The sequence below is a fragment of the Eptatretus burgeri genome, chromosome 6 (assembly GCF_056783735.1).
Source record: "Eptatretus burgeri isolate ZD-2024b chromosome 6, Ebu_testis_v1, whole genome shotgun sequence".
In the NCBI taxonomy this organism is placed as follows: Eukaryota; Metazoa; Chordata; class Myxini; order Myxiniformes; family Myxinidae; genus Eptatretus; species Eptatretus burgeri.
In genome coordinates this window covers 50,266,734-50,294,554 of record NC_140966.1, presented here as the reverse complement: position 1 = coordinate 50,294,554, position 27,821 = coordinate 50,266,734, and the positions used below count along the sequence as shown (strand labels likewise).

At 43.8% G+C, this 27,821-nt stretch overlaps 1 protein-coding gene across 1 annotated transcript; it reads right to left on the bottom strand.

Moving 5' to 3' along the window:
- Positions 1-255: 255 nt before the first annotated feature.
- UFM1 (ubiquitin fold modifier 1) lies at positions 256-17,738 on the bottom strand. Its single transcript, XM_085884985.1, has 6 exons — positions 17,599-17,738; positions 17,456-17,512; positions 17,073-17,130; positions 6,686-6,725; positions 1,121-1,153; positions 256-1,003 (listed from the first exon to the last, which is right to left on the bottom strand). Coding segments are annotated over exons 1-6 (255 nt in total). The 5' UTR covers positions 17,601-17,738; the 3' UTR covers positions 256-938.
- Between the last annotated feature and the right edge of the window lie 10,083 nt (positions 17,739-27,821).

Sequence of the window (27,821 nt, the reverse complement as noted above, 5' to 3'; positions counted from 1 at the left end):
ACCAATATCCCCCCTCTCACATTCTGTAGGTATGGCTAATTATACAACGAACCACAAGCTGACAATTTGGACATTATTTGTGTACAATGGCCTCCTCTTTCTGAAATTTCAGATGCTTAAAAAACCTGGAATTTTCAAGGCCCCATTTTGTTGTTGTGGTGAAGTGGGATGGGTGCCACCCCCATCCCTCCCTTTTTCATCATTAATTGCCCCCAATACTATTATTCAAAAAATACAAATGAGTGTACTCGATAAAACATTTCAAAACTTTCCATTTATTCCACCAGCACGTTATTTTATAATTTGAAATCAACTTGCAAGAAAATTAAAAATTATTTGTGCAAAATAACATCCAACAATACAAATTCATCGGACGTAATGATAACAAAACTAATTTTCTTTTTTCAAAGTTAACATTTGAAGGTCAAGCCATATTAGGCCTATGGGTGGGTAACTTGTTAATGAAGTAACAACATAAAGATGAGGCTTTACCTCAAATAAGGTTCATTAATCCAGGCCAAGGAAAGCTAAGAGACTACAACACAACTTTACAATAACAAATGATATAAATAAATATAACGATGAAATATATCACTTTGCAAAAAAAAATTCTTCGAAGGACTTGCTCTGATCATGAAAGTTAAGGTAACAATGGTTTAACTAATCTCCCCCCCCCACCCTCCCCAAGTTGTTCTCTTTTGGGAATCAAGACAGTCAGCACTTCCGCTTTTCATGTCAATCGATCCAAAGAGTATCAATTTAAAAGCGGCAACAATTTTGATCACATGCTGACCGTGACCAAACAAGTTGCAGGGCTGGTTTGTTATAAACCAAGCAATTGACCAGTCCTGTGACCAAAAAAAAAACAATAAAAATAAAAAAAAAAACAGAAAGAAGATAATTGAAGCAAATTCAAGCCAAAAATTTTGGCATCACCATCACCAACCAACACGGTCTCGGGGAATGATCCTCAGCTCCGAACCATGTTTCAGGAACACGTTTCCTTTACAAAGTGAATAAGAATTTTTTCAACAATTATCATGCTTACCGGATTAAACCTTCACAGTGCCATATATTTATTAAATTTAATCATGAAAAACAGAACATGAGGGGAGCATACCAGCAATTTGAGTAGGGTTAATTCCAATGCCGTCTGCAAAAAATAAATAAAAAAAAACATACATTCCATTAGGCAAACTGAAATAGATTACCTCCATTACAAGTTAGAAGAAGAAAAATACGGTTTGTTGAATCAGTAATGGTGGGGTGGCAGAATGGCCGAGATCCAAAGGAATACACATGCTCGCTCTAAGCTGTCTAGCCTGTGTTTGAATCCCCACCCAACTATAAACTGTGATCCTGGTGTTTCACAGGTAGGGTGATTCATCAGTGTGTGTGCCGTCCTCAGATGGACCTTCTTCAGATGGACTTTAAACGAGCGTCCTGTCAGCTGCCATTAGTTGTTGAATGTTAAGAGCCCATGTCATCCTTTGTGAAGATGGTGTCCTTGGGCAAGCTATCGCAGGTACCCTGGGCCAAATTCCTGCCCTAACCTCAGGCGAATGTCAGGCCTCGCCAACCGGTTCGTGAAAGACTTGGGCGAAGCTTCCCCCAGTCAACCGGAAAAGGATGTGGGAATAATTATGACCACTAAATAATAAATAATAACAATAACTGGAGAGTTCAGAACACCTTACCCTGCACAGTCTTGAGAAAAAGAACATAAGGAAGGGTCTTTTCAACGATTACTTTGCGTTTCTGAGCATGATCTATTGTTTTCCAAAAGCCACAATTTGGTCTGAGTGTCGATATTCCCCAACGATGAGCATTCGAGAGGCAAAGTGAATCCCCTTCTGGTAAAACTACCAAAATCATGAATCACTGCTCACCTTCACTCTTTCACTCCTCTTTTTTCCCACCGTTGGAACAACTCCCACACTCTCTTCAATCCCACTCTTCCCTCCAGGTCTTCAAAACAGCTGTTCACCACAATCTCTTATCTTGCTCCATCCAAAACCATGATCTTTTCTACCCCCGATAATCCACCCGAAACCCACCTCCTTCAAATTTCCTGCTTTCCTTCCTGAAAGTCACTGTAGTGTCCATCTTGTTTACCCCATGTTCCCCACGCATCCCTCTCCCATCCACAGATCTAATGTCTCTGTTCCCCACCGTTTTGTGCTTCCCTCTCCCGCCCCTCTTGTATCCTGCTCCCCTTGTTGCATGTTCTGTGTGCTTGCTCTTATACATGCCTCAACATTGTATAGAAAAAAAAACAAAAAACAAATAAATGAATAACATGACGACATATTTGCGAAACGACATCAAAAGGGGTGACGTAAACCGGGGTATTACTGTTTATAAGATTGCATGTTCCTTTCATCCATGCTTGTGTATGTCCACTGCGTGGTTAGTCCCATTTATTCATTCAAAGGGTCCTGTCCTCTCTTAAACCCCACATTTATTTTATAATAAAACATTTATCTACCAAGAAACATCTTCCTGCCTTCTGCGTTCAATAACAACTGCCAGGTTTGAATAATATATATATATATATATATATATATATATATATATATATATATATATACATATACATATATACATATACATATATACATACATATACATATATACATACATATACATATATACATATATACATATATATACACATATTGTTACGGCTGTGGAAATTCACAGAACACCATAAAGGTTCCTTAGTTCAGTGAGATCGATAAGGCCAAAAAAAAAAAAAGTTGCATTGGCGTAACCCGCCCGACCCTAAAAATTCCGCCGACCCTACGTTTTTTTTTGTTTTTTTGCTATCGAAAAATTTTGCCGAAAAAAAAAAAAAAATTTATTGCTATTTTTGTTGTTTTGCTATCGTTCAAGTATCTTGTTGATTGCGATCGCGATCGCAAAAACCCGGAAGTGTTTCGGACAGAACCCGCCGACAAAAAGGGTGGTACTCGAGCCGGGGGAGATTTTGGGAGGGATTTATAGGAAAAAGAAAAAAAATAAAAAAAAAAAAAAAAAAAAAAAAAAAAGATCCCGACCGACCTACCCTATTTTTCAGTGACCCGTTACGCCAATGCAACATTTTTTTTTTTTGGCCTAAGTCTGTGTTCAGTTAGATTTCCCCACCATTGTTTAATGGGATTTATTCGTGTCACAGGGCTGTGATCCTTTGAGGTAGGTTTTACTTTTTCTATCGTTATTTTGAACCAACCACCAAACCACCTTTGCCACTACACCAGCTATCAATTCTCTTCTTCTCCATGGACACATTACAACCATCTCTCCGCATTCAGTCAATAAACGCGAGCAAAAGGAAACCAAAGGAACTTCGATGGCGCACGGATTGTTCCCCCCTGTTTTCTCCGAACTTGGTGTGGGGGGAGGGCGAGGCAGATCGTTCGCCATTGGTCGGTTCGTGGAATGAGGCGCTGTGAACGGAGGAACGCCCCTTTTCGGGAAGCTTCTCGCAGGAACTGGAAGGAGGGCGGAGCAGAAAACGGGGAGGAGCAAGGGGTTGGACCCCAGGGGAAAGGGCGAGGCAGATCGTTCGCCATTGGTCGGTTCGTGGAATGAGGCGCTGGGAACGGAGGAATGCCCCTTTTCGGGAAGCTTCTCGCAGGAACTGGAAGGGGGCGGAGCAGAAAACGGGGAGGAGCAAGGGGTTGGACCCCAGGGGATACAAGGGCGTGCAGGACGCCAGGTCTGGCAGCTCGCGTGGTTTTTTTCTTCTTCGTGGTGGCAGCCGAGCTCGTGTGTTCTCGTCGACTGGCAGCTCAGAGCTCGTGTGTTCTCGTCGACTGGCAGCTCGGGGCTCGTGTGGTTTGCTTCGTGGTGGCTCCTCGTCGAGCTCGTGAGCTCGTGTGTTTTTGTCGTCGAGCCTTTTCTGGTTGGGTGATTGCTGCTGCTTCGTGGTGGTTCGAGCTCCGGGTGTCTTCCCTCTGGGTGCCAAGTCGTGAGGGTTGTGTGCGGTGGTCCAGGGTCGAGGCACGCACGAGAGGAGAGTGCCGGAGAGAGCTCGCCGAGCGTTGCAACACGAGGGTGCAGGTAACCAGCGACGGTCTCGTGGGGCCCATTCTGTCAGCCAAGTCCCACGCCATAAAGGCCCACGGGCCCAGTCTGACCCCCCTGTCTATGAGCGTGGTCTTTTCCTTTTCTTTCGAATGAATGTTGGTGGTGGTGCCGTGTCCATAAGTAAAACCTGTTAAGTGCCTGTGAAATAATAATAATATTCGGTCGTAGTGCTTTCCCTTGCTTGTGTCTTTGTCCCCATCCCGTGATTGCTTTTATTTCTTTGAATACGTGTATGACTGTTTCATTGCTTTTCCTGCATACGTATTGTAATAATAAATGTGCTTTGTTGAAATGTACCCCGTTCATTGTGTCTTTCCCCTATAGAAAATGCCATCTTGCACCGTGGAATAAATAGCTGGGTTTTAAACACCCGTTAAATAGAATCGGATCCGGCGAGGTCGGGCGATAATACCCGCTCGGTTATCACTGCAGAACGGAACGGACCGCTTAAGCGGTTCGTGCCCCAAGCCGACCTGCGTCGAGGTACGGTCGGCTGCCCGCGCAGGTACTTAAGTATATCGAATTCGGCGAGTGACCCTATCTTGTGCGGGTAGACAAGTGGCTCGGCCGTGGTGGGGATTAGAAACCCACCCGTGACTGGTTTCCGGCGTTAGCTCCAGAAAGTCACGACTGAATTGTCCGTCCAGTAGGCAAGCTGCTACTATTAGTGGGAAGCAGCAGTTCGCATGCCGGCGGGCGCGAATTCGTAACAAAAAATACAATATATATAAATACCCCCAAGAGGGAGTGCCGGTCATCTCTGCCAGAGGTCAAAAGTAACTGTGCCAGACTGGAATAGGGGCAGTTCATAAAGTACGTACACTCTACTTCCGGGTTTCAAAACCACCCACCCCCCTCATACATCGCTAATCACTTGCAAAGCCAGCAGTTCCTTATGAACCGATGTTTGTAAGCCATGACGATGCAGTCCCGAGCGGTGTAATTTACCTTTTTCTTTTAATATCACAGCACTTGTCATTTATGAAAATAAAAGTACAAATTGACATTCAAGACAATGTTAATGTCATAAATGAAAGTAAGTGTGCATATAAACTTGTGTTCCATTGTTTTAATTAAATCTGACAAAAGCTTCAAATGTAATATTTGTCTCGGAGAGTTACGGTTCTTAATACTTTCTGTATGTACGTACTTTATGAACGGCCCATACGGGGAATCAGAACGAAGTTTGAAGGGCTAAAAATCGGAACGAGAGCAAATTTCAAAAAAAAAAATGGCTCGTGTTGTTCTCGATAATAGTCCATAGTATCTGAATCACTAATAACATTTGATCTCTCTTGATAAGTGAAGGAGGAGATACGATTTGAAATCGACGATTTTCGCAACTTTGACAGCCTCGTGACGTTGACCTCGACCTTGGACGACCTTGAAAGTTATATCGTTGTGCATGTCTCATCGACCTCTATCCATTCCACGATTGGTTATTTGTCTCCACTCAGTTTGATTGTGGACGGACAGACTTTGAGACTGGGGTTATTAGGTCATCTCTACTGAGATGATAGAGATGACCTAAAAATCTGAACGCAGGAAATCATAACATTGTTTCAGCCATTCGTGGAGGTCTTTGACCTCCAGCTGAGATGGACTTTGTTGAAGGACCCTTCTGGACATGACAATATACAAGATGAGCAAATATGTTTGTTCATCATATATTTCCAAATACCCATCCCACATTACGTCTGGTATTGGCCGAATGGTTAGGGAAGTGGGCTTGGGATCCTAGGATCCCGAGTTCAAATCGCACTCTTGTTGTTGAATCAATACCAGGTGGGGTTGACTCAGCCTGTCATTCTTCTGAGGTCGGCAAAATGAATACCAGCTTTCTGGTATCCTGCGTCGTTGTGATGACCAGTCCATGATTGTGCCCAATAGCCCAGGAGACAGCTTTGGCAGTACCAACACTCTGCACAGAGTATGGTCCCGATAGATACCACATTATCTTCACATGCGGAAGGTGAACATCATAATAATAACTTTCAATTACTTCATCAAATTAATGTAAAAACATGACATAACGGCACTTTGGGTGATCGAGAGTCGTACAATGCGTGCCTCCCTAGGCGGGGAGAGGGCATAGCTTGGACTTCTTCAAAAGTCAATGCTCTGACCGGAATTAAACATTTATGTTTCAGAAGTAAAATTGATATTAATATGCAAATGGTCCGTAGTCTGCACAGGACTACACAGACTCTCACGAATGGTCACATGATCCCATATGACTGAAAACAAGAAAATGAGTAGGCCATTTGCCCCATCATTTCCGTGTTGCACTCCAGATGTAAAACATCCCTTTCTGAGCTGAGTCGTTTTCCCTGGGTACTTCTTCCCCTGACCCATTATTCCTCCAAATGTCTCTCTGTTGTATCACTCTACCCTACTGTTGGTATACTTCGCTCCTATCTACCATGTTCATGTGTTTATTTATGGCTTTGCTTAAGATTTCATCTTGGCCAACAACAATGTTGATGCTTTACAAAAGTATAAATAACCCGATATTCATCGTGTGACCCAAATATACTGTATATACACATATTCACATGTACACATATGTGTGCATATCAGCATCAATACATACCATTTGTTATTATTGCACTTGTAGCAGCAGGGACTTTAAACTGCAAAAAGAAGAATTAAAAAACAAAAACAAACACCAATTGACTCAATATTAGTTATCCCAAATTAACAAATGACAATCCCAGCATTATGACCAGAAGAACACACATTTCCCACTAAATGGAAAAGATTTTTGCATGGAATAGAATAATGCAAACCTTAGGCCCAGTGCACTCACACAATAGGATGGTCCTATATCATTTTTCATGCATTCAAGAGGAGTTATATTTATGACACAACACATAGCCATTGAAATGTGTACTGAACCTGTAATGCACCAATCACAAACTTTCTGATCGTTTCATAATAATATGTTGGCCGATTTGGTAAGACAACATTTCCAAAACTTGTATTTCATTGAAAGTATGTGTCAATCTTTAAGTTGGAAACCAAACGTATTTTTATTTTTCTAAATACCATTGAGAATCATTAATCACAGTCTAATTTGAAGGGAAAAACAAATTTTGAATTTTCTCTTGCCAATCACAAAGTGTCAAAAGAAGCCCGACAGTGTTGATTTTCGATTTTGCCAGTGACGTCACATCTGGAAGCCAGATTGATCAGAATGGCGGTACATAGAGAAACAGTGCATGTCGAGCTCGGATCCCGATACTGATTTTACCATCATGAGCAACTCTGAAGGTTCGAAGAGTGTTGAAAGTGATCAGTGGGATTTTAAAGGAACGGTTGGGGACAAAATTAGTGATGGAAACGCTTTTGGGAATTATGGAACCTTATCGTTTTGAGCCTTATGCGAGTGATCGCATGTTCACTACAGCTCAGTTGGTTTTGCTTTTCCATTTAATTGACGGTTTTTAAGGGAAGGATTTTGCATTAATTGATAAATCCGTTTTTGTATTACTCCAGCTGAAATACCCATCATCGCTCGACAGCAGACAGTGCAGACAAAATGGGTGACGAATGTTTTGTCCCACCATCGCAAGCTGACCAGGTGTCTTAAAATGTTACGGGATTGTCCCGATTCATTCTTTACCGGGACGCCATTTGTGTCCGTGTGGTGTCCCACCATCATGTCCATGAGGTGTCACTATTCCTCCCTATTGGATGGGGGATTGTGTAGGAGGGAGGGAGGGTGTGGGATAGTGGCGGGTATTGTGAGGGTGATGCTTGATGGGGATTTGGATGAATAAATCTAACATCTTGCTGCCTGAGGCTAGTGTGATGTGCAGTTTTGCCTCTCGCTAATTCTGCAGTTCATCTCCGGCAAGTCCTGGTTCAACCCCCAATGGGACCGAGCCCGTTATAATACGAGAAGGGCAATGAGTAGAGCGCATACGTCCACCCTGTAATGCCTGATCCACAGGAACATATCTGGCCCAATACATTTTTGAAGCAGACAGAAAAGGGTGAAAAATGTAACCTCCTTCACCTTTGGTGGCAGAGGTAAATATCATGCTATATATATCATTTTTTGAGCCCTATCTTTCAATGGTGAAGAATCACTGAAGAAATTCTAGTAGTCGGATCCATATCTGGATCTTCACCAAAATTGAATCAATTCTTCCTTGTCACACAACCAACATGTCCACCAATTTTCGTCCGAATCCGTCCACAACTTTTTGAGATATCCTGCACACAAACAGAAAAAAACAAACAGACAGAAAGGGGTGAAAGCATAACCTCCTTCACCTTCGGTGGTGGAGGTAATTATACATCCTCATTAACACTCTCTTATCTCTCCCAATTTTTCTTGCAGATTGCTACATTTCCTTCTCTCTACTCTCCTCCCTCCCCCTTCCGCTCATTCATTCTATTGTTTGTGTCATCCACGTATTGCTCCATTGTCTGCAATATTGGTGCATTGCTTTCTATGATCTGTCCACTCATTCTAGCATGAGTCTAGACTTATAACAACTTTTAAAAGAAAAAGAAAAAAAAAACCTATTCCAAGCTTATCATTACAACTTCTGCTTCCTGAGAATCAAGGATATCATGTGAACTATTACTCACAATTCAAAAAAAAATTATCTTCATCTTGAACTGCTTAGTGTTATCCCAATGGCCAGTACAATCTTTTAATCAGTTGAAGCTAATGACCTAATGAAGAGATTACAGGATGCAAGGGGTAATTTTGGAGCGTGTCACACAGGAGAAGGATCTGGGGGTGGTAATAGATCTGGGAGGTAAGCAGGCAGCACAATGCCAGGAAGCTATAGGTAAAACAAATATGGTTTTAGGTTGTATTTGGAGGGGGGTCATTTAAAAACATGGTAACATGGTACAGGAATTTAGTGAGGGCCACATTTAGAATATTGTGTGCAGTTTTGGTCACCACAGTTCCAGAAGGACATTCATGCCATATAGGGGGTTCAGTGAAGCGCCACTAGATTGATTCCGGGCCGAGCTAGACTCAGCTATGAGGAGCGGCTGAAGGAGACAGGGCTTTATACACGAGAAAGGAGGTGGTTTCGAGGAGATAAGATAATGAAAGGTTTAGATAAAATAAGTGCAGATGAATTATTCAACAGAGTAGACAGTGATATGACCAGGGGCCACAGCCTCAGAGTAAAGAAGAGGAGAGTGAAGATGGTAGTGAGGCAGGGGACTTTTACTCAGAGAGTAGTAAATGCATGGAATGGTCTCCCTGGAAAGGTAGTGGCAGCAGAAAAAGTAGATACGTTTAAATTAGAATTATATAGGTATCTGGAGGTTATGGAGACAGAGGAGTAAGTTGATCAGATTTTTAAGTAACTTGAACAGTGATGGGTGATTGTGTGCATGTGTACGGAATGCTATTGGTGGGGGTCTTGTAGGGGGGTGGGGGGAGTTGTGTGGTTGATGTTGTGCGTTTTTAACCAAGCCCATGCCCCCTCCCCTGAGGGGAAGAAGACAAAAAAAAATACAAAAAATACAAGTATATATTGTTACGGTTCTAGGAACCATATGCATACAAGACATACAGTTGTCCCGAAGTCAGTTATGCCATATATGTGCAGATAGAACCCCTCCTTGTGTGTAGTGGGAGAGCAAAGGGGGTGCATTGCGATGTTTTTTTTTTAGTTGGATTAATAAATCTTTATATCCCCTCCATCACGATCCACTGTCCACCTGCATCTCCGGAGCCTCGTTTGTCCGAGGCAGAATCTTCACGTCCACAGTTCCTTTTCGGCTTCCCCAAACGTTCCAATTCAATCTTGGCTGTACCACCATCCACCTTCCTCAAACACGTGTGGAGTGGGCGGGCTTTCCCGACCTGGCCAAAACCTCACCCAGAAAGGGCGGACCCCATGAAGGCCCTGTCCAATCAGGGCGGACGGTGACGTCAGCTTCGCCAAGGCCCCTCCTCGCCCAGGGGGGATCTATAAATTACGACACCATCCTCAGAATAGAGTGAGAGAGTTCGGTGGATCCGTTGGCTGGTTGCAAAGAAGGAAAGAAGGTCGTTAGTTGAATTGGTCACTTGGTTGTTGGATGAAGAAGGAAGGTCGTGATCACGGAGTGCCTGCCCACGTCTCGCCTCGGCGGCCCGTCTGTGCTGGTCCGAGTACACCCGACCTTGACCGAGTCTCTCGTTGGGTCCTGTCTGCTGCCCCGTTCTACCTTGGACTCCACGCTCTCCACCCGGGCTCCTTCGCAGACACGGTCTCCACACGTGCGGCTATGGGCCGAGCTGCACGACCTCTGTCAGGTGCCGCACCACGGAGCATCCCTTCCCTCGGAATGTTCAGGTAACTAAAGAACAGCGACCTCAGCTCCCTCCTTCTGTGGCTGCAAAAGTCCTTCAAGTCATTCAACTGGGTTTATTTCGTCCGAGTGTGTGGCGACTGTCCTAAAAGTAGAATTGTACAAGTTTTTGATCATTGTAATTCTTGCTTGTATTATTCTCACGACATGTCTGCTCTGTGTCCTCGTTTGTAAGTTGCTGTAAAATTGTCGCACTACATCTCTCTTCTGTTCCCTGCATAACCCACCAATAAACCTGTTCCTGTACCACATGAATTTCCTCGCTTAGTGTAAATAAATCATTGTAGAAATGTTCCCAGTTCGTTTTTGTCTTTTCCTTCATTTGTCCAGCATGGTTCGGATCTAAGTTTAGCCGGGTCTTTATCCCCGATGATCTGTTCATTCTATCCGGTACGTCCTTGGCAGTTCCGCTCGGCTGCATCCGATCCGGAGTTGGTACTCTACCGTAGTTGGTGGAGTGATCCGGTTCGGGCAAGGTGTACCGAGGGCGTGGTTATCCGGTAGTCGAAACTGCGTGGTTAATTAGGTAAACTGATTACACCTGGCAGGAAGACCCTACGCTACGTGGTTGAGGTATTGGCGTCCACGGTCAGTTCAGCGACCCGCCGCGTCACGGAATTATCCATGAGCGACGGCCAACAATTCCGGGAGACTGGTGGGAGACGACGTAACTTCCCCCACCTTGTGGTCGTTCTCACCACCGGACCTCAACAATATATATATATATATATATATATATATATATATATATATATATATATATATATATATATATATATATATATATATATATATATATATATATATATACACACACTTATTTCATCAATTTAAAACTTTTTTTTGCATTTTCTTCTTTGGATCTGGTGTAGATAAATTAGTATGGTGTTTGTGCAGGCATGATGGGCTGAATGGCCTCCACCTGTGTCTGCTTCCCTTGTATTACCACGTAACATTTAGGACTATGGATTAACCAATCATAGAGGCTGGAAAGATTACCCTGAGGTACAAACACTCACCTCTGAAATGTCGAGCTTGGGTTTGAATCCCGGCACAGCTATAAACTGTCATCTCGGTGTTTCACCGGCAGGGTCATTACCTCCACCACAAAAGGTGGACAGAGGTTATGTTTTCACCCCTGTCTGTCTGTGAGTAGGATATCTAAAAAGGTTGTGGACGGATTTGGATGAAACTCCAGGTGGGGGAGGGTGTGTGACAACGTAGAATCGATTCGATTTTGGTGTAGATCCTGATCTGGATCCAATAATTTTTTAAAAGCGATTCTTCACCGAAATAGCACGATGTCTGAAAACGTTATGGACGGATTTGGATGAAACTTGATGGACAGGTTAGGTGTATGACAAGGACGAATTGATTTGATATTGGTGAAGACCAGGGGTGGACTGATGGTATTGTGGGCCCTCGGGCAAAAGGGGTCTCTTTGGGTCACCCCCCCCCCCCCCCGAGATGAAATTTTGAATGACAGTGTGAAATAAAGGTTTTTTTAAAACAAACATTTGTGCATAAATATGCAGAATAATAATGAGATTGTGAATTTAAAACAAATCCTTACAATAATTCATGGACCGGTGTTTGTTTGTCGTGCTCCTCTAACAGTTCTGGGCCGATTACATCCAGACTTGCTACATACTGCAAGATTAGCATGGCCCCAATTAATGTATAGGGGTGTTCTAATCTTTACTGGTGGTCTTGGGGGGGGGGGAGACAATATAATTGGGGGCAATATAATTTTCAAGGCAGACGCAAGGTAGCCTCAAGGTGCCCGCAAGGCGACCGCAGGGGGGCCTAAGGCGAAGGTGCGGCCAGAAGGACGGTAATGAGTGGGTATATATACCGGTCCTTTTTTTTACTGAAATAAAAATATACCAGTATATATATATATATATATATATATATATATATATATATATATATATATATATATATATATATATATATATATATATATATATATATATATATATATATATATAACTGAATATACTATAATTATAATATACCGTGGTCCCCCAGAATCCGAACGGCCAAGCTGTTTGAACAAATTGGAATCAGAACAATTTTTTCGAGAAAGTTTGGCCCTAAAAACCCAATACATTAAAAAAAAAAAACCGAACAAAACGTGGCGTTCATGTTTGTTCACGTGTCTCCCCCACCTGTTCGACCCGCATCTTCGCGCTTTGTTCATCCAGTTCGTCGGTGGAAGTACTCAGTCATATTTGCTCGACGGCGAGGATAAGGCGGCCGTACGCCCTCTGAATTGACAGAAACGTGCGGCAACCGCAGAGAAACTGACGTGGCCTTGGGGAGGCCCTACGCCGTTTGGCTATATTTTACAGGCCGTAGGGGCGCCGTGGAATTATAACTGCGTAGTTATAACTATTTTCATTTCTACGCTCGCCGTAGCAATTCGACAAAGCCAAGCTATGACGTAGATGTGTTCCATGTCGACCGTACGGAGGGCTTGCGTTTTCCGTGCGGCTCCTGTAAGCTCTTCTTAATGAAAAATGAATTTTCATAATCCCCAAAAAAATTACGGCACCCCACGTTTTCAGTCTACACAATTTATAAACACGCCGTGCGGCTACCCGAAAAATAAAAACATGTGTGACTGCTACATTGTGTGACCGTGGAAATACTGCGGCTGCTTTATAATTGCGAGTGTCCGTACATTTTGTAGACCCTCCGGGAGCCGAGCCAAATGTGACTTAGGCCTTACCTTGTGTTTTCACCTTCATTTTTTTTTTTTAATCATCTTGTGGTTTAATTATTAACAAAAAAAGCAATCCGATCACGTGGTGTGACGGACCGTTGGGCAAGGATTGAATTTCACAGCAAAACCGGTTGTAATTTTTAATATCCATGATTACGTCAGCCCGATGCGTTTGATGAAAGTTATTGTGGTTCTGGGGGCATCATGTTTACTGAGCTGCCCTGGGGGCAGCCCTCTCGCAGAGTGCGCGAGCGATCGAAACCCAGGCCGGAGCTCGAGCCTGTGTGGGCCTTTGGATGTGGCGATTGTACCAGTTTACATACAATACACCGCCACCGAAGGTCATTTACTCATCCTATTTTACCTTAAACACGGGGAATTTTAGTATAGTTGAAAGTGTCTTGATAGTGGGTTTTCTTTGGGTCCACGAACGGATTAATTCACTCCATTATTTCTTATTGGGAAAATATTTTTGAATCCACTTTTTGCAATCCGAATAGCCTCCAGGAACGAATTAAATTGGGATTCTGGGGGCACCACTGTGTATAGGCAAACAACTATACTCCGATCTCTAGCGGTAGCGCACGGTCGACGCAGACTGCCACAGAGGCCGTACATAGGTGCACGGCGGGCGTAGGGGAACCGTGCGTCGACCTTGCGTTGCCCACAGGTAGTCACCCAGACCGCAAGGCCACCGTGTAAATAGTGCGGCCGCCGTAATTTTTTGGGGGTTGGGAAAATTCATTTTTCATTGAGAAGAGCTTACGGCAGCCGCACGGAAAACGCAAGCCCACCGCACGCCCTATGTACGGTCGACGTGGAACACATGTATGTCATAGCTTGGCTTGTCCAATTGCTACGGCGAGTGTAGAAATGGGAAAAAAAGTTATAACTCCGCGATTTCATTCCACGGCGACCCTACGGCCTGTAAAATATAGCCAAACGGCGTTGGGCCACCCTGAGGCCACCTCAGTTTCTGTCAATTCAGAGGGCGTACGGCCGCCTTATCCTCACCGTCGAGCAAATGTGACTGAGGCCTTAGCGCTGTGCCTCCAGGTGGGGGGAGGGTATTACAAGTCTCTACCATTTACGGTACAGTATTCCTGTCCCACGTTTTCCAGTGCAGTGTGGTGTTTTGAATTATAAGCAGTAGGTATGTTTTTGCCTCATGCACGTCACCGGGTTATTTATATATATTTTTGCCTATACAGAGCAGTCAGTTGCCTATACACCACCCAAATGAAGGTATGCGTTATAAGAACGTGTTGCGTGCTCGGAACAAGATCGCCCGAAGGGCGCATACTCTGCTAGTACACTGTAATTAACGAACCAGAAACTTGTGCTCCTCATGTTGTGGAGTACAGAACATACATTACAGTCCAAGGTGTCCCGGAATGTTAAGTATATAATATATAGCAAACATCACGGCAAACAGCCTGAAAGAGTATTTAATAAAATTCACACCATGGACAAAATTATTATTTCTTAGTCTCATTTACCTGAAGATTTTGCCGATAAAAAACAAATGGTAACTTTAAAGTGTGTCCATTATAAATGGATGAGATGTGTGTGCGTGTGCGTGTGCTTGTGCGTGTGTGTAATGTTTCTTGCGGAATTCTCCTGGAGCGTGATACACCAAAATTATCGTTATGATCTTCCGAGTCGATTCGGCTAATTAACTACAAAGAACCCGGAATAATTTCCATGTTTATATTATAAGCGCTCCATGTTTAGGTGTAGAGACAAGCTTAATAGGTACTTCTATGGTTTGGCATTTTAATTACAAAAAAGAATGATAACATTGTAGCAATGCATATATAAATCAATACTAAAAATATTTACAACCATAATAATGGTATCATTTGGCAACAGTAATAACAAATGTATAATCAACCCCCACACTGGCCAAAGCACATGTGGACTTGGTGAAAGGCTAGTTAATGCTCAAGTAGTACAGCAGGTGGGTATGCTACAAGGCCATGAAGACCAATGAAAATCTGGTCCGATGGACCAACAGGCCCACTAGTGATGTAAAATAGAGCTAGCACGACATTCGAACCAACAGAGTCAATTCGCACTTTTGTCTAATGAACATTGCGGTATTTCTCTATACTACAAGATTAGCAAAACATACGTGTGAAGATGGACAAAACATACGTGTGAAGATGGACAAAACATACGACCTGAAAGTCCCTGTGGTGTCCATCTTGTTTACCCCGTGTTCCCTGGCCCAACCCTCTCCCTTCCACAGATCTCCTGTCCCTGTTCCCCACCGTTTTGTCGTCCCCTCTCGTCGCATGCACCCCTTGCTGTGCGTTGTGTGTTAGCTCTCATACGAGCCTAGACACATGTATACAAAAAAAAAAAAAAAGTCAATGGTTGTTTGAAGCAGGTGAAATGTTTAGTTGAAAAAAAAATTAATGACTTTACTGCATTGTTTTTTACTACGGAATTAAATCAAAAATCGACTTTCAACCCTCAACAATGAATATACGATGTTTAAATACAAGTTATAAAACCCTCTTCTTCTCGTATTTCTGAAAAGGGAAACCTTACGATTCATTTATTTATTTTATGAGCACAGGCCCTTTTATGGCCCAGGTCCTGGTGGAGGTATGTGCTCTACCTAATGTGTGTGCGCCGTACCTCCGATGGACGTTAAACTGAGTGTCCCATCTGCCAGCATTAGTTGGTAACATAAAAGATTCCAGGGATCTACTTCATCAAGAGTATGCAAGCAATCACCGGCACAATGGTCAAATTACAAATTCCTGCGCCCGAGTTGTGAACTATCCAGGATTGTCACCATATCCAAGAAACCGCTTCGACAGAACCGACGCTCTACACACAGCATGGGACAAAAAATGAAGTACAGTGTATATACTGTAAAGAGGGTGAGTCAGAAGTAGTGCCCAATTTCTGTCAGTTGATTGTTTGTTTGCCATTTGTATTACAGTGTACAAGAAGGTAGAAATAAATGAATGACATGTTTATCTCACTATTTATTCAAGAAAAAAAAAATATTACGGAACTGTACCAAGCTGTTTTACTTGCAATTTTCAAAGTGCCCTCCCTCGTGATCGATGCACAATTGCAGCCGAGCAGGCAAAGAGCGGCACACATGTCTGCAGAGTTCGATATCAATTTCCTCAAACTTTGCAGCGATTTGAGCCTTCAATTCCTGAATGGTACGAGGCTTTTCACGATAAATAAGGTCTTTCATGAGCCCCCAAAGAAAGAAATCTGGCGGAGTAAGGTCTGGGGAGCGTGCCGGCCACTCGATCGGACCGATCGGACCGCGGCGGCCGATCCACTTTCTGGGAAAGTTTGCATCAAGCCACTGACGAACATAACGTCCATAATGAGGTGGAGCTCCATCATGCTGGAAATAACAGTCCTGATCTTGTACCCTGGGCCAAAAGAAGGTTTGCAGCATATCCAGGTAAATTTCTGCAGTGACAGATCCCTCAAAGAAAAAGGGTCCAATTATCCCTAATGGAGATATGGCTGCCCAAACTGTCACTCCAGGTAAATTTACCTCCTTATCAACTGTCACTCTTGGGTCATTCTCAGCCCAGTAGACACAATTGTGTCCGTTAATTGTGCCATTAAGCTCAATTTGGTGCAAATTCAGTAACTTAGTAAACTCGCAGCAATAACCTGCAAAACAAAAATAAATAAATTACGAAAATTTATAATCTGCAAGACAATTATTAACAACATGACTTCCCAGAAAGAATCTGACAGCCGAAAAAAAAAAAAAAAAAAAAAAACAAATCAGGTGCCACTTTTGACTCACCCTGTATATAAATTTCATTTGTCATCACATTATATCGAAAATTAACACACATTTTCGACAGAAAAGGTCGTCATGGTTACCATGATATTCCCATCAATATAATGTAAATCTCACCTCCTCTGCTGCAAACTTTAATACAGCTGTGAACGGAGTCTGCTCTGGAACGCTCAATCTGTCGAAAGATTTCATCCAATTCTCAATGAACCCACCAATCACACCGAGGTGCCGTTTCGTTTACCCGGAATAAAACCTTGAACGACTTTTAAAAAAAAGTTCATAATTCGTGGGATTTTTTATTTTTTTTATTTAACAAGTGTTTCTTGTAACATTGTATGAAACGGCAACATGAAGAATCCTGGAACACGAACATATTGCAATGCTACAACAGAAGAAGAAGAAGGGTCAGTGGTAGGATCAGTAATAGTTGTTGGGGGGGGGGGGTAGATCCATCCGAGCTTGGTAACGCGGCCTGGTCGAGCCCGGGCATAAAAGCTTACACTTTGTATGGTAGCTTGGGATCCGAAGTGAGAGTGATTTTGAACGTAACCTTGGGCCTGGGTGGAGATAACACCTTGTAAATAAATATACAATCATCGCCAAAGATGTGGCTCAACGACGAAAATTAAAACGAAATACTCACATTTTTCAGACGGCTGCACACTGTACAATGTACAATGTGCATTCACAGACAAACGTGGCCACAACGTGCTGACGTAAGCCGTGACCCGGCGCGTCAAGCACGTTCCACGCCCCTTTTCACTCCGAATCATGCTGTGATTGGTTGCCGCTGCATGGCACGAGGCGTCGGCCGATTCGCCTCCATTCGTCAAGAAATGTTATTTCATTCGTTGGTTTTGGCAGAATTGGCATTCGATTTTCGCCATTTAAACAGTTACTAAATGACCGCGCATAATAAAAGGGCAGCCAAATTGTGAAGATAACGCCATGCTGGTCCGATACAAAAAACAATCATGTGTATGTAATATATATATATATAATTTTTATTATTTATTTTTAATATATACATATCTCCACAAATAAAAGGCATTGTGTGTGTCCTCCATAACTATAAAACCTGGCAGCCTGAAACTCTGCATGCACACTAAGAAAACTCCAAGGAAGTGCAGGAGTGAAACTTGGGTGTTTGGGTTAATTAAAACACCCCTTTTGAAGATAATTAACGGCCTTATTTAATTATATCCTTCATCAGGCGATCCTCGGCCACCTCGCTCTCTGGGGGTCTTAAGGTGTTTCCTCGGTAACCGCTCTGGGGTCTGAAGCCGCCATGTTTTTTTGGCCTGCTCAACCATGCCTTGACTTGGAACAGGCCGCAACGATTTATTTACGATAAAGTATATATTTTTTAAATTTTCTCACTCGTATTGAATGCCTGTTCATTATAGCTATGAATCGTTGTGTACATCACTTTTGTAAGTCCTTGAAGTTTTCAAATTAGGAGCTTGGAGCGATTTCATGCATTATATGTTTTTCCACGATATACTCTCATGGACTAATTGAAGTATATCATCGAAATATTATTTCGTTTTTAAGATCGGATATCGTCCAGAATAAATGTGTCGAAATCTGTTGTGAAATCTGATAATTTAATGAAATAACGAGTCCTATAACTAAGTCCATATCCCTATTTACTTTAATCAAGCAAGGCTATGTTCCCTCCTCCGTACGTATACACAAGAAAATGTGTAATTTCCAAAGCATTAAACTTATCTTTTTCAAATGTTTGGAGAATTATATTGATAGAGCAAAATATTTAGGAATGTAACAAAATTAAGCAGCTTCATTGAGCTGTACGATTTAATGCATTCACTGCAAGACCTCGTGCCCTGTCCCCCAGAGGGACTGCCGATCCGGAGCGTCTGCCAGATTTGTGTCTATGCTTTCGGAGCTTTCAGGAAATCAAAGCAAATCTGGTTAAAAAAAAAATGGACTTTTTTTTTAAAAAGTGAAAACATTTGTGCGGACCACACGACTTTTTTGTGCAACCGATGTACCACGCTACACGTGCACAGATGAGCAGGCAAAATAGCAGATTTTTTGGAATGTTTATTTCACGGGCTATTGAACCTTGTGATATTTCCAGGATTGTTCTGCATGAAGAAGCAACTTTTTTGTGGATAGTCATTTTTTGAACAATTCATTTTAATTCATCAACTGCTGCGTGTGTGGTGAAGACGGGCTTTAAAGTTAAAACGATCCTATATGGTATGCAGCGACAGCCTGGCCAACCAATCCATATCAACCATTTAATTGGAGTGCTTGCATGAGTGCTTAAGTCACTTGCCGAGCACCCATTGTCAATAGCGACACCACGCTACAGCATTCTGAGCGAACCATTCACTCTCTGTGGATGCTTTTTCCACGCCACATTATTCAGAGCGAGTGGTTCATGCTCCATCACCCTGAGCGAGTGGTTCGTGCTCCATCACCCTGGGTGAGTTGTTCGTGCTCCGTCACTGTGGGTGATTGGTTCGTGCTCCATCACCCTGGGTGAGTGGTTTGTACTTCATCACTCTCGTGTTCAGTTGTCTTACCCTTCCTCCCGCCCTTGGTTTACTGAAGCTTGTGGCGAGGCAGTCGTCCTGAAACAACTTGCCTTTGCCTCATGGAAAGCAAACCCAACTGAGGGCAATCTCAGTTCTTTCCACAAAGCTCGGAACAAGTGTGTATCTACCCTCAGGAGAGCCAGAAAACAACATTTCTCATCTCAAGTCTGAACTCTCATACCTCTCCCCCTCCTCAAAATCCTGGTGGCGTTTAATCAAATCTGTTACTGGTGTATGTTCCCCCTCCATCCCCTCCCTTACCTCAAATGGCCGCACTGCTGATTCCACACGTGATAAAGCTGAATGTCTAAACTCGGTGTTTGCAGCTAAATCTTGTGTCCTAAACCCATCACTATCTCTACCCACTTTACCCAGTCGCACCCAACTGTCCCTGGACTCTGTATCCTTTTCTCCTGACAAGGTGGAGAGCTTGCTTTCAAACCTCGAGTCAGATTCTGCAACCGGTCCAGACGGCATCAGCCCACGTGTCCTCAAAGCCTGCTCTTCTGCTCTTGCTCACCCTCTCTCTGTTCTATTCACCCTCTCATTTGCCCAAGGTCATCTGCCATCTGCTTGGAAATCTGCTAACATCACTGCCCTGCATAAAAAAGGTGCAAAAACAGATCCGTATAACTACAGACCAATCAGCCTTCTCCCAATCATCAGCAAGGTGATGGAATCCATCATCGCCTCAGATATGAAATCCTTCCTCTTCTCCAATGGCTTGATTTCCAATCATCAATTTGGTTTCAGACCAGGTCACTCTACCCTGGATATGCTGCTTCTGCTCTCCCATCAATGGATGGAGGTCCTCAATGCCAGACAGGAAATCCGAGCCGTATCCCTGGACATATCACGTGCTTTTGACACAGTCTGGCACCCTGCCCTACTCACCAAACTCTCTTCCCATGGTATTCAAGGCCATCTCCACTCATGGCTCGCAGACTTCCTCTCCTGTCGCAGTCAACGTGTGGCCCTAAATGGAGTTCTTTCATCCCCTCTTCCTGTGCAGGCTGGAGTTCCTCAAGGTAGCGTTCTGGGCCCTGTTCTTTTTCTGGTTTTCATCAATGATCTCTCGGACTCTCTGGAAAATCCTCTATTTCTCTTTTGCCGACGACTCCACCCTCTGCCGTACCATCTGTCATCCCTCAGACCGGCAAGCAGCAGCTTCTTCACTCACTGCAGATCTGGATAAAATCACAAACTGGTCCAACACGTGGAACATGTCTTTCAATCCAGACAAATCTCACACTCTCACTATGTCTCTTCGAAAGGACCGTTTACAAAACCCCCCATCCACTTTCTCAACAATCCTCTGGAAGAAGTCTTTTCTTTCAAGCTTCTAGGTCTCACTATCTGCCATGACCTTTCCTGGGAAAGTAACATTTCCAACCTCGCCTCAAAAGCCAGTCGCCGACTGGGAATCCTCCGTCGTGCTAAGTCCTTCCTCGGCCCTCTTGAGCTCCTGACCACTTACAAAGCTTTTTGTCCGTAGCCTGATGGAGTACTGCTCTCCCCTCTGGGCTGGTGCTCCTGCCTCCCACCTTTCTCGGCTTCACGCTGTCGAAACCAGGGCATTTAAGATCATCGGCATCTCCCGCAATGAAGCTGAGTCTTTGGGCCTCTCACTCAATCACCGCAGGTTGGTCGGTGGTCTTTCTGTCTTCTACCGACTCCTCTCCAGCCTTGCCCCCCTGCTCTCTCTGCGATTTGTCCCCACCACATTTCCACAGGGCGCTCAAGGTCCGCCAACAACCCCCTTCTGGTAAAACTACCAAAATCACGAATCACTGCTCATCTTCACTCTTTCATTCCTCTTTTTTTCCCGCCTTTGGAATAAACTTCCTCACTCTATTCTTTCCCATTCTTCCCTCCAGGCTTTCAAAACAGCTGTTCACCACCACCTCTTATCTTCCCCCATCCAAATCCTCGATCTTTTCTACCCCGATAATCCACCCAAGCCCACTTCCTTCATTTCTCCGACTTTCCTTCCTGAAAGTCCCTGAAATGTCCATCTTCTCTTCGCCATGTTCCCCGTCCCATCCCCATCCCTCTCCCTTCCACAGTCCACCTAATGTGTCTGTTCCCCACTGTTTTGTCCCTTCCACTCCCGCCCCTCTTGTCTCATGCCTCCTTGCTGTGAGTTGTGTGTTAGCTCTCATACGAGCCTCGACCAAGGTATACAAAAAAAAAAAAAAATCACCAATAGAAAGTGGTTCATGCTCCATCACCCTGAGCGAGTGGTTCCCGCTCTGTGACCCTGAGAGAGTTGTGAAATAACACCCAAATTCCGACCCCTTTGCAGAATTGATTCATTTTCTAAATTACCGAGCCAAATATTTTTTCCACCAGTCACATGCAGCTGTTTATAAAGAATAATGTTTGTGAACATATCCCTGAAACTTCTAGAAAATGCAACATTGTTTATTTTTGGGGGTTTTTTTAAACCTTCAAAAATCTTCTTCTCTGAAGTGGTTAAACAGATTGAGGCGAAAGTTCACACATATGACCACCAATCCATGAGGAACTAGAAGGGTGCTCGGAAGAGCACATACCTCCACCACACAATGCCTGATCCACGAGAATGTATCGGGCACAATACATTTTTGAAACATGCTATGCAGTACTATATAGTTTTTCGCCCTATCTCTCGATGGTGAAGAATCACTTTTAAGATTAAGTAATTCCCGTATCCAGATCCGGATTTTCATCAAAATCTAAACATATCCTCCTTTCCTCACACCCAACCTGTCCACCAAGTTTCGTCTGAATCCATCTACAACTTTTTGAGATATCGTGTTATATTGTTACGGATTTGGAAGCCTTTTGCACACAGACAGCAGCCCCCGCAGTTCAGTTATTTTGATAAGTATGTGTTTATAGTCAGGGTCCCATCCTTCTGTCTCATGGACTAATTTCATGTCTGCGCTGCGAGTTATTTTCTTAGCTCAAGAATTTATATCCACAAAAATAACAACACGATGGACCATTCCCCGCACGATGGCATGCCGAACACGCATGTGGGTGGAGTTCCCTTGATCACCAAAGTTCTGACTCCACGCTTTGGCCAATCGGAAGGGTGTGAGTGCGTTTTCCGCCTTTCAGCCAATGGGTGCAGAGCGAGCTCCAAGAGAAGCAGTCTCTTCGGGGGGGGGGGATCGAGACGCCCCGACACGCCCCCCCCCCGACCAATCACGGAGAGACGGCCGATTTCCTCCGGTGACTGAGGGGTGTGGTGATGAGAGACACTTCCCCCTGACCACAGTCAGAGAAGAAATAGATGGGACAGCGCGGTCATCTCGTAGCTGGTCTCGTCTTCTCACTGGCTCTGGTCTCGTCACAGTGATCCCTCGCCTCGTCATTAGTCGAGCTGGTTGGTGTCCGTGGCTGAATCCTTGGTCCCTCGGTGCCTGGTATATCAGCACGGGTTCGAGTCCTGCCACCAAACAAGATCGACGTTACCGCATGAGGTGGGCAGGTGCAAGACCAGGCTCTTCCCTCAGTTCGTCTTCCCTCCCGAGCTGTAGGGCACAATAAAGGGCAACTGGCCCCATTTCGTGTGTGTGTGTGTGTGTGTGGCACCAGTCCGATAAGTAGACATTGCTTAAGTACCTCGCCCTTGTACATTGACTGCATATTCGGTTTTAACTCTGCTCTTTGTGTGCTCCCCTCCCCGATTATATATTGTTCATAAATAAATCCTCTAGTTAAATGTACCAGCTCGTTGCTGTCGTTTCTTTCATTGGTTTAGCACGGTGTGTATTGGGTATTAGGGAGGCCTTGTTGCTGTAATTGTTCATTTGGACCGACGGATCTTGGTAATCCCTGCTCAGTTTACACCCGGATCGGGCTCGGTAAACAGCCCGTTCCGCCCGAGGTCCGTCGACGGTGTAGTTTTCCCCAGTAGCTAGACGACATGGGTACTTAGCTATATTGAAATTAGGCAATTAACCCTACCACACGCCGTCAAAATATTGGCGCGCACGGTCCGCTAAGGGACCCCGTGACCTTTGGAGTTATCCGAGGGTTACGGCCTTCAATTCCGGGTACTCAGTGGAGACGACCATCTAGCGGTCGCTCCTCGCCACTGACCCCCGGCCCACAACAATATATCAGTTGTGCACTATCTCTCAATGGTGAAGAATCACTGAAAAAAATTTCAGATCCGGATGCGGATTCGGATCTTCACCAAAACTGAATCAATTCTTCCTTGTCACACACCCACAATGTCCACCAAGTTTCATCCGAATCCATCCACAACTTTTTGAGACTAAAGTCCACAACACAACTAAACCTGAGACATCCGATGGCAAAATTTGACCTTTGCCTGAAAATACAATCAGTTCATCATTGCATCATCGTGCATACTTGTGCCAAGTTTGGTACAAAGGAAAATCTGCTAATTTCAACTAAAGGTAACATAACCTTTGATATGTGACCTTTTAACCTCAAAATCGAATCAGCTCAATTCCAAACACCACTCTGTCAACATAAGATGCAAGAGTTGGTCAATTAAAATGGTTCGTCAAACAAAGATCTCATGACCCTTGTCATCTTGTAGTTTGTGGCATTCCTCCTTTCGCAATGGGCAATCGACTAACCGATCGATCCACGTTGTTTTAATTTTGCGATTTTATAATTTCAATTTGGTAAGTCGTGGAAAGCCTCGACATCATGAAAAACTGCAGGGTTTTTTCACCCAGTTTGATAGGGGGGACCATGTGGCAATTCAGAATATGGAATACGAATAAATTGGCAACATTGCAAATGATAGTTGACTGCTCGTGCTGGGAGAATTAAGTGGCGATAGGAGGGTAGAGGGAAATCTGGGAAGCTGACCAGGCTAGGTGTGCTTGCCACACACCACCCGATATATGGTCCACACAAGCAGATAAGCCAGGCAGAAGAAGTATTTCATTAAAAAGCAAAACCTCTCCTGATAATGCGTCTCCTAACAAAGCAGATCCTCCTCCTCACTACAACTCTTTATGTGATCGGTGGTGTATGTGTTGGTTGCTCTTCATATCTGAAGAAGGCATAAAACATGTGATCTACCTTATGTCAATTTCTTGATAATACAGATGATACCATTTGTTAAATACTGCTGCAGTGACACCCAGGAACAATATATAATAATACATTCTCCTTTATATTGGATAGATCACCAGGGGGAGCACCATAGTCTGTGAACAGTTTCTGCCCGATTGGCCATCACAGCACCGAGCACATGTTCTTAAACGGTCTCGCAATGAAAAGTAGGGTTCAGCATTTGATTCACTTCTGTCGTTCTGTCCTGTTCACAAACTTCTGTGTATGATTGAGGAACAACTTGATTCCAACTGAATTTTATATTTTGAACCCGAATCGGGAAACGAACCTGCAATTTGGCAGAACTTTGGCTCTGGATTTGTCCCGATCGCGCACGTGCAGCGAGGAGTGAGATGATCTTTTTTCACTCCGTCTGCCTGTCTGGCAGTCAAACAAAATTGAAAATCATTCCAAACAGGAAACTTACTGTTTTCAGGACTTCATAAAGGACACAAACAACAGGCATGAAGAACTAATGTAATGTGTTGAGGTGGTTTGGAAGATGCTGCATCATTGGTGGTAAACTTCCGAAATTTGTTTTTTCTACAACCTTGAAAATCTTTATTTTATTTCAATTTAATTATATACTTGAACACCGTTGAACACAAATTTCCCTTTTAGCACTTTGAAAACCCTTCTGTTTAGCAGTACTTGGACAAAATATGACAGCATTTTACGTCATCACGACCAGTAAATTTACACATGTCCTTGTTTCTCAAGACAGCATGGGGTAAGGTGTTCCATGAACTCTCGAGTTCACAAGGTAATTAAGGCAAAAGTAAATGTGTATTTGGCCCATCACACCTGTACCGGAACCCAAAATTCTACTTATTGCAACTAATGCTGTTATGTTAGCAGCTACTATTAAACAAGCAGCTACTATTAATCTGCGTGCCCACCGTAGTGACCCCCTTGGGAAAGGGGAGGGGGGAGTTGACCCCTTTGCACTCTGTTCGGCATTCCCTTGAGACAGGGGAAATAGAAGTTCAGGCAGAATTTAGCCATGGCACTGGCGATAGCTCACTGACTCTTCATGGACATCGTAGGATCTTTAACATCCACCAACTAATGCCGGCAGATGGGACACCCAGTTTCACGTCCATCCAAGGGATGGCACACACATTGATGAATCACACTGCCTGTGAAACACCGGGATGACAATTTATAGCTGGGTCGGGATTCTAACCCAGGTGAGACAGCTTAGAGCGAGCATGCGTACCTCTCGGCTATCCTGCTGTAATCTGGCAATTCATTGCTGTTAGGGGAGAGGGAGCATGAGGGGATGGGGAGGCTATGCGAGAGGAGAAGAAGTACACACTTACAGCATATGACACAAGCATTAAGTGTCCGATGGATCCATTCGTGCTCCACCATTGTCATAACGGAGAATATTTTTGCACCATGTTCTGTGGAACATTTTCTGGAGCATTTTTTTTTCTTTTTGTCTGATGTCTCTTGCATGAACATTGGGCGATTATGGGTGCACTTTTAGGCCAATCATCATGTGCTTTTGCATTGTCGAACGTGGTATTCCAAGCTCCGCGGATTATTTACGAGGTCGACTTTTTGGGTGACCTGGCAACAGATTATTCGACCAATTCGCACTGTTGACCTCTGGTTGATGACCTTCCCGTTCTTGGCATATCTTTTATGTTGCCTGTTGCAAAGAGTTGATGCTCTAAACAGCAGAAGTGTCTTCTTACAGGGAGCTTCCTGGTGGAATTGTTGCTGGAAGTCGACCGACATCTCTTCCATTGTTTTCCCTGTTTGAGGACGTTTGTGAACCCGGCCATTTGACAACAATCCATTGTTCAATGCTGTGGTTGCTTGTATCACCCATGATTACATTTGCTCAATCTGAAAAAAGGAGAAAAAGGAAACGAAATGAACGCTCTGCACACAAAGGTAATGTCATAATTTTTACAAGTGGTGACAGGATATTGTAGCCACCCTCTACGTCCTGTCACTACACTAACTGCCATTTAAAAAAAGTCTGGAGACGGCGATGGTTCACGAGCAATGTACACGGTTCGCCTTTTTTATTTTTTGACCTTCGAGGGTACGCCACGGGCAAACTGGCGGGAATCGGGAAAAACGTAAATGATGAAAGTTGTAGTACTCGAAGAGCACTACTAGCATACCAACTTTCATTCGAAACAGTTGAAAATCCTAGGAGCTCGATGCCCAATTTATTGATTTTTTTGACATTTTCTAAGTTTGTGACCTTGTGACCTTGACCTTGGGACGAAAATGAAAAATCGAGCTCCGTGGGGCAATGCAGGTGCCATTGGGCTAACCAAATACCAAAACACCTGCCAGATTCGACAAACCCCCTCGGAGAAGATGTAACTTGAAATCGGCTACCCCCTAAAAACACATGTTTTTGGGGCGTGGCTCCGCCCATAATGGGCGCAGCACGCCCATTCTCAGGAAAACACAACTAGATCATGATATAAACCTCCCACCCAAATTTTATCAGGATCGGATCAAAACCCACGGAGCTATGCTCGGGAGAGACAGACAGACAGACACACACAACGAATATAGTGGGCACTTACTGACTCGTGAACCAATTGTCATACTAGGTTGAGGCAGTTTATTCCTCAAACGTGAAACACCTTGCAACCCATGCCTACAGAAGCCATAACTTTTGGAACACGGGCCACATTTTCCATTGAATAATCATGCAACTTTTTTGGGAAAAAAATTATGCACGGGTAGACGCTCCTATATTGAAAGTTATGGGTCAATCGCTCAAGTGGTTGCGGAGAAAACGAATTTAAATTTTCTAAAATTGTCTATTTCCACTCAATTCACTTGAAATTTGAATACAATTTTCATATCAGCACACTGAATTCAGCCACCAACTATTTTTTCACACACACACACACACACACACACACACACACACACACACACACACACACACACACACACACACACACACACACACACACACACACACACACACACACACACTAAGGTGGATCGGCTCACTATGCTCGCCTCACCACATGTCGCTACATTGGGACAAAAACGGCACATAATTCAAAACACTTCACCGCCATGGTATTTAAAACACTTCACCATCGCGTAACTGCCACGACACTAAAATCACTTCACTGCCACATTAAAACCACCTCAATGCCACATTATGAAAAACACTTCACCGCCGCATAACGACAAAATTATTAAAAACACCTCACCTCCA